Genomic DNA, 8,122 nt, shown 5'->3' with positions numbered 1-8,122 from the left:
TTAGTCCTTGATATTTAGCTGCGTAAAATTGGATGTTGACCTTTCAGTAGTTCCTTTCGTTCGGCTCTTTATATGGGTATTCCAAGTATAAGAATATTTCTTTTTCACTGGATATCGGCACAGGTTCTCCAGGAACACCTAAATAATGATAGATATGTTATAATCGCAACAGTAAAGAGAGCAGAGACTATGTAATTTCATTATTATGCCAATAGGTGGCGTCACTTCATATTTAAAACCATGATATTTTTACTAACTGCTGTTCTAAACATTTTTTTTTCTTCGTAGCCATTATGAAGAAACGATATGTTAATAATATAAAAATGTACCAGTAAAACCAATATGTCGAAGAGAATACTCATTCAACATGAATCCTTTTTCTAGTGCGTGCGACCTCATCTGTTTATTGAACACGTCACTGCCAGTGAAATAAAGGACTGCACAATAGAACCGCTCGTGAGGTATTAGCCTTATGTCAAGGCGACGAGCCGGCAGCTCCTTATTTAATCGACACACACCCTGTAAAAAAAACACGATGATTATAACAAAAATCACATTATTATTGCACCACTAGATAACAATATTGTAGGTTTACTTACCATAAACTTTGTCTCACCAACAGAAAGCGTATCAGTAACTAGACCTTTTAACGCCTCGACGATTTTTTCTAATGTAAACTTTTCATTTTTATTTTTCTTCTGTTTCAACGTAAGATCAGGATGTGTTATTAAACAATCAATATCCCCGGATTCGGCGTTTCCGCGTCTGCGAAATATCAAAACTTGTTTATGCTTATAAAAAAACACTTTGGAGGATGGCAGGTTTTTGGCCAGATTATGTCTGCATTGCATCAACTGGGACTTGGGATTTCGTATAAACTTCATCAATGCGATTCTGGATTCGCATGCAGTATAACATGGCGTCGTTAGATGGCGCTGTTTTCTGTTAATTAGGCATAGGTGTAAAGCAATTTCAAGAAAAGTTTCTTGCTTTCGAACTAAGTATTAATTTTGTTATATTATCATGTAACTCACCTGTAGCTGCCACAAATAGTAATTGAAAATTGTTTATTCATTTTTTTCACCGATGTTGCCAATATAGTTTCGATTTCTTGTATTTCTGCTTTCGGAATTCTTTTTTGAAAATCTTCAAAATATCTGAAAATTCGTCGTTTATTATGAAACTAACCTTAAATAGCATAAAAACCATATTTTATATCTTTTGGTAAATAAGTCGATACCGCATTACTTTTAAGTAACTAGATTTAATGATCATGGGTGCCTACTTCAAACCAATACGTTGATGATGATTTAAGCGATCTTCATTATTTTTCAAATCTTCTAGAGTTTTTATACCGCTTCTTACTAGTTCTGCTGCTTTAACTGGTCCTATGCCTGAAACTCGTGTTAGCAAATTTATCGCTATGACATCTTCATCTTTATTAATATTCTCAAGTTTTTTCAGTTTTCCTGTTTGAAGTAGCTCAGAAATCTTTTTTGATATCTTGTCGCCTATGCCTTTCAGTTGCTTTGCTTCTTCGCCTGACTCTATTCTTTTGTTATGTGATGCAAGGACTGCTGCTGCTTTTTTGTACGCATTGTATTTATGAATATTACGGCTGACGTTTTTTTCGTATTCTGCTAGATCCAATAGAACTTGACAAATGTCAGCATTTAAGTTTGTTTCATTTGAAGATAAAGTAAACTTGCTCATAATTTTTTCTTGTTGTTAGATATTAATCACTGAAATGTATAAACATGCTTGATCAATTTGAAAACTTCAGTAATACGGTTTTTAATTTTTTTTACTGTACCTATTTACTGTAGGAACACTTACAAAGTTTTAAGGATTTAAAGTGTATAAGCTATATAAAGGTATATTTCAAAGTTTCCATGTGACTTATAAAATGAGCAAACTGTAAGCTATTATTATTTATTATCATCATTGGGCATTTTGAGTCAGCCTTGAACTCCCAATAAAGGATTACACTTAGCCAAAAACCCGACGATTCTTAAAGTAGCTGTACTTACTGCGATTTATTTCTCCCTAAATACCAGCTGATTTCTTAATCTGGCAACACAGATAATAAACAAGCAGCTGATAAAATATGGCGTTTACTTCGGCTGTTGAAGCTCCGCTATTTTTCTCCTTTTGCCTAAGTTTTTCGAAAAATCTGCATAATGCTATTAGTTTTACTTCTTTTTGCCTCTTTGTAAAATAAATTTAACTTTCGTTAATGTGTTATTTCTATACGCCGCGCTGTATGCATTTTATTTCTCTAGTTAGTGATGTCCTCATATTGTTGATTGAAATTTATTCTTTGACACGATTCGGACAAATCGGCTATTGGAACTTAGGTGATAATTTTATGGCGAAATATTATATGGGAATATTATTGTCTAGAAAAATAAATAACTGATTGATATTCAAAATTTTCATGATTGTGATACACATAGCCACTTAATCATGAGTATTTAGACAAATCTCACAATTATTAACAAAATCGACTAGACTAAAATGTTGGCGCGTAACTACTTGCAAACTGTCAACGGTAAATGTCAATCGTGTATTTGGATTAAATAATTTGAGGTTGTTTTGTTATTTTTATTCGTCTAATTTAAACAAATTTTAGTAAATATGCCATCTAACTCAACGTGGTTTAAAATATTTTCAATATACGTGCCGTAATTCAGGTCTATTGTTCAAAGTGCTGCAAAAGCCTTCAATATGGATAGTGTAACGGAGAAATTGTTTCAATGTTTTGGACATCGAAAGTTCAAAAGTGATCTTCAGGAACGTGCAACTAGAGCAATAGCCCGAGGTAATGTTTGTTTGTATCATACTTGTTCAAATTAACAATATTTTTCATAAAAATCTTCAGTGTGAATAATAGTTCGCCAGGTATAAAAATAGAACATAACATCTGTGCATATAACAGTTAAAATGCAGCTTTTTATTGTGAGCTAGACTACTAAATTATTAATGATTCTATTTTTATACATAATTTGTACAACAAACCTGATCATTGATTTTACCAGACAACTTTGATAAAGCCATTGCTTTCTGAAATAAGCACCAGTTTTAAAGTGCAATTAGGTAAGCTGAAGTGAATTTATGGTAGAAAGCTTTTAATTGTAAATATTGTAAGTCTGTTATTCAACATCTGAACAAGAATCTCAATCTCAATTTAGAAAAGCTACCACTTCTACAACTCTCGTTGCTTTTAATAAATAAGGGAAAGTTTAACACGTTGAATGTACATGAGCATAGTAGCAGTACGGATGGGGCATGGTGTATAGCTCTTAGTATGTGCACAACCCACGGGCCACCTATGGGCCATGAGTGAGTTTAGTAACACTACATGTTTAGTATCCCAATAATAATTATGATCAAGATATGGGATGTGTATGAAACATTTTTTTTTTTTTAAATTGATTCATATATTATTATCCATTAAATTTTTATACCAAATGCAACACACTATCTACATTTTGCATTTGCATGTTAATATTTCTTATTTAAGTGTAGCTATTTAACAATTTCTAATTTTTGTAGGTGTCCATGATGTCTATGTATCAATGCCTACCGGATCAGGAAAGTCTTTGTGCTTTCAACTACCAGCCATGTTGCAGGATAATAAGGTGGCAATCGTGTTCTCACCACTTTTGGCACTCATAAAAGATCAGATTGACCACCTTACAAAAATAAAAGTTGTAGCTGAATCTATCAACTCTAAAATGAGCACAAAAGATAGAGAAAGGGTGTTAAATGATTTGAGGAGTATGAAACCAAACACAAGGTTTTTGTATGTTACACCTGAACAGGCAGCTACTGGAACCTTTAAATCTCTCATGGAGCATCTAGTCAAATATAAAAAGGTCTCGTATGTTGTTGTTGATGAAGCTCATTGTGTCAGTGAGTGGGGCCATGATTTCCGGCCAGATTATTTGAAGTTGGGTGATCTCAGAGAAAAATATAAGAGTGTTCCATGGGTCGCTCTCACTGCTACAGCAAGTGCAGAAGTAGCTAAAGATATTTTATCAAACTTGAAACTATTGTTACCAGTGGCTCAATATAAAACTCCGAGTTTTAGACGAAATCTATTTTATGATGTTGTGTACCAAAACTGTATACAAGACGAAGTTGGCCACTTGTTGGAGTTTCTAAAAAAGTGTTTAAATGATGACGAAAATGTTAAACCAGTAAGGTCCCCATTTTTATTTAAAAAGTATTTTTCTCAATGTATGTTTGTCTTTCAAATGAAGTTGACTATAAGTGTTCTATTATTTTTTCAGAAAGACAAAAATGCTGTTATTGTCTATTGCAGAACAAGGGAAGCCACAGAAGATTTAGCCAATATGTTAACGAAAAGGGGATTAATGTCTTTAGCTTATCATGGTGGTGCGTCAAAAGAGATTAAAAATATAAAGTAACTTGTTAAAAAATTGTATAAATACTTAATAAGATACATGCACAATGTCCGCAGGTTTAAAGTCGGCTGATCGTATATCAGTGCAAGAGAGGTGGTCTCATGGGGAGTGTCCGTGCGTGTGCGCAACAGTGTCGTTCGGCATGGGCGTGGACAAGGCGAGTGTACGCGCTGTGGCACATTGGGGTATTGCACAAAATGTGGCTGCCTATTATCAGGTATTTAAAACTGGCAAAGTTCACAGTATGTACTATATGCTGAGTAACATTATTGTCAATAAATAAAATATGTATTACAGGAGTCCGGCAGAGCTGGACGTGATGGCAAACCTGCATTTTGTCGTATTTATTATTGTCGTAGTGAACGCAACGCAGTCGACTTTTTGCTCAAATCAGAGATAGGACGGGCTAAAACACCGGAACAGAAAAATCGAAATAAAATCGCTTACAAAAGCTTCGAAATTATGGTCAGATACTGCGAAGAAGTTAAGTAAGTAGAAAAAAAAAGATTTTTAAGCCTTCAAAATTGTAACTGATCACGCTACCCAACATCGGTAGAACATTATGAAAAAACAGGGAATATTGCTTAGGTGTCGTCACAAAACATTCGCGGAGTACTTCGGCGAGGAGCACCCGAAGTGCATCGACCGCTGCGACGTGTGCTCAGACGAGCGCAACGTGCGGCGCGCGCTCGACCAGCACCAGCGCCGCGCCTCGTCCGCGCAGCTGCGCTCCGGCGGGCTCGTCGTCAACCAGGACTTGTCCGACCTCTACGGCGAGGGCCGCCAGGGACAAAAGAGGTATACCTGTTTTACTGATATCTCATACTTTCTCCCGCCCCGCTCCGATTTTTAGCTACATTCTGATTGACAATAAATTAGTATCATGAGTTTTTACATATTTAGGAGATATATATTTTTTACGTTCGTAGAGAAGCGGAATCATACTACGGCGCCGGGGGGGATAGTGATGAATCAGACGGCGAAAACACCCGCCGCCGCATTGCTCAGGAAACGAAGTCACTTATCATGAAGGAATTCGCTAATAGAAAGAAACACTCCGATGACAAGAAAGCCAATAGCGATGCGGAAGCTGCTAAATATTCAAAATGTAAAGCTGCTGAAAGTACAGGCATTAAAGTACGTTATATTTGTTACTGTTCAAGCTTGGTATTCTGCTTCAAGGATGCATAACTTGATCGTAAATATTAATTAATTGCATATATTTATTTATATTATCTTGCACAGGTGAATGGATTAACAGTAGCAAGTCGCGAGGGCTACCTGACGTTACTCACCGACGCCCTGTTTACCAACTACCATAGTACTAAAGATGCAGATAAATTCGATAAAAAATTCACAAGATCAGAACTCGAACAGTGTGCTGTGGAACTAGAGTATGAAGCGTTTTCAAGCAGCACTGTTATAAGTTTATATAGAAGAGCTATGACAAAACTGGTAAATTACTTTATAGTCACTCTATAGTAAGTAATTTTAAGACATTTTTCGATACATAAATGTTTTAATTTTCAGATATCAGCGGTTAAGGCATGTAAAGATAGTATTTATCCACAACTAAGGACATTTGTACCCACAAAACCGAACACACTTAACCAATTCGTCAAAGACTATGAACAGAAACAAAAAGAAAAATCACAAAATTGTAACAGTTTCGTTACAGCATCACAATTAGGTGAGATTAGTTCAAATATATTAACTAAATGTTTAATGGTGTAATATTAATTGACTGTTGATTATATATTTTTAATTATTACAGTGGATATGGAAGGAAGAAAAGATGAAAAGATATTGTCTAAGGCAGATAAGGACACCAAAAGAAAAGCAAATTCTTTTAAACGAGATCCTTTAACTCAAACAAAACTAGGAAGTTTTTTTAAAAAGGCTTCTGATGCCTCTCCTGCTAGCACTCCAGATGAAAGCGATAATGACGGCCTCGTAATTGATGAAAACAAAGATGACACTAAAGATTGTGCAGACGACAGCATATCTAACAATACCACGCTGAAAATAAATGAACTCGACGAGGATGTTAAGAACAATGACCAGGACAAAGATAAAGCTAAAAATTTTAAGACATTCGTGATTAATATAACATTGAAGGGTATACCTTCCAAAGACGGTGAAAATATAGAAGAAAAGTCAGAGCATACAAATAAATTAGACGATGAGAAGCGCAAAGATAAACACAAACATGAAAAAGATTCAAAATCGAAAGGTAAAGAGAAAAAACCAAATTCAAAACGGAAAATAAAAGCGCTTTTCGGGGAGTCATCTGAAAGTGAAAGCGAATCTCATAAACCTAAAAAAATTAAAACTTCTAAAACTAAGAGTGAAGATAACAAAACTAAATCAAAACGATCACACGACAAACAAACAAGTAAAACAAAAAAGCACGATACGCCGCCAGTGAATCCACAAACATTATTCGGTACTGTGAGTGACAGTGAATCTGAAAAAGAATTAGTAATCGACGATGGTGGTGATGATGTTGATGTTAGTAAAAGTGCCGAAGAAACATTAATCATTAGCAATTTAAAGTCACCTGAAAGTAAACAAAATAATAATTACAAATCAAATGATTCTTTTGTGGAACATTCTGAAACATCATTGGAAATGTCGTTCGAAAGTAAGTCAAGTTCTTTTGACCCACTACAAGTACCGACAGAAGTCACTAATTTAAACAAAGATCGTAAACTTAGTTTAGAAGCAGACGAAATAATGCAAAAGCTTAAGAATTTTACTACTGCGCCAGTGAAACCTGAACAAATTGACATGGATGTTGAAATTACTCCGCCTGATTTCATACCAGATTCGCCTTCACCAACGAAACTTATAGATAAGATACACGTTAAAGACATATCAAAATACAAAAAACATAATTTGAGTAGAAAGGACAGTTTGAATAGGAAACAGAAAAAGGAAAGTGCGAACAAAAAGTCAAAAGAAGAAATGATCTCAGGTAAAACACCCAAGGAAGAGAGAAGCTCAATTAACAAGCTAACAGATAAAATCGATACTAATGAAAATAAAACTTCGAACAAAGAAAGTAGACATAAGAACAAAGATGGAGTAAAAAAAGAGGTAGTTGTAAAGAAAAAGTCTGAAAAAGTAGATCTTGCCGGAATGGTTGTTAAGTTACTTATGCCGTATTATAAGAAGAAAAAGATCAGTAGTCGAGATCTGTTTAAAACAACAGCCAGGCACATTGTACATCAGTTATTGGCTATACAAGTTACTGGTATGTTGTTTTTTTTTTTTTACTTTTTGGTCTAACTTTTACAAGTACATATTTAAAATCGTCAAAGCATTGTGTATACTACATTTTGAAAAAAACACGCTTAATCATATAAAAATAAGAAATGTATTTATTTTGTTTCTAATAATATGATTTTCTGTATTGCAGAAGAAGCAGCGATAGATGTGTTACTTCAGAAGACATTCGGTAAAGAATTTAAAATAGAAAACGAGGGAGATTTAGTGACTAAGTTGAATTTGAGCAATGTTGTATAATTTATTATTTATTAAGTTTGAATGCCTTATTATTAATATTGTTATTCTTGTACACATGCATAATTATTAATAAATGATATGGAAAGTTTTAAGTAACTGTTTTGATTTAGAAAGTAAGTAAATAATAATAAGATTAATAGATTAGTAATAAGACTAAACACTTG

General features: G+C 34.3%; 2 protein-coding genes across 2 annotated transcripts; one reads left to right on the top strand and one right to left on the bottom strand.

The window, feature by feature from the left end:
• Position 1: 1 nt before the first annotated feature.
• LOC142975664 (DNA polymerase beta-like) lies at positions 2-2,271 on the bottom strand. Its single transcript, XM_076118651.1, has 6 exons — positions 2,031-2,271; positions 1,286-1,742; positions 1,035-1,157; positions 600-765; positions 330-519; positions 2-138 (listed from the first exon to the last, which is right to left on the bottom strand). The coding sequence occupies exons 2-6, from the start codon at positions 1,711-1,713 to the stop codon at positions 44-46; spliced, it is 1,002 nt and encodes a 333-aa protein (XP_075974766.1). The 5' UTR covers positions 1,714-1,742; positions 2,031-2,271; the 3' UTR covers positions 2-43.
• Positions 2,272-2,557: 286 nt separating this feature from the next.
• LOC142975643 (ATP-dependent DNA helicase Q5-like) lies at positions 2,558-8,050 on the top strand. Its single transcript, XM_076118629.1, has 11 exons — positions 2,558-2,821; positions 3,556-4,202; positions 4,296-4,401; positions 4,487-4,647; positions 4,728-4,918; positions 5,019-5,228; positions 5,360-5,567; positions 5,676-5,885; positions 5,961-6,120; positions 6,205-7,686; positions 7,852-8,050. Exons 1-11 carry the CDS (start codon positions 2,728-2,730, stop codon positions 7,956-7,958), a joined length of 3,576 nt encoding a protein of 1,191 aa, XP_075974744.1. The 5' UTR covers positions 2,558-2,727; the 3' UTR covers positions 7,959-8,050.
• The last annotated feature ends 72 nt before the right edge of the window (positions 8,051-8,122 follow it).

The sequence above is a fragment of the Anticarsia gemmatalis genome, chromosome 9 (assembly GCF_050436995.1).
Source record: "Anticarsia gemmatalis isolate Benzon Research Colony breed Stoneville strain chromosome 9, ilAntGemm2 primary, whole genome shotgun sequence".
NCBI classification, from domain to species: Eukaryota; Metazoa; Arthropoda; class Insecta; order Lepidoptera; family Erebidae; genus Anticarsia; species Anticarsia gemmatalis.
This window is presented reverse-complemented; position numbering and strand designations above follow the sequence as displayed.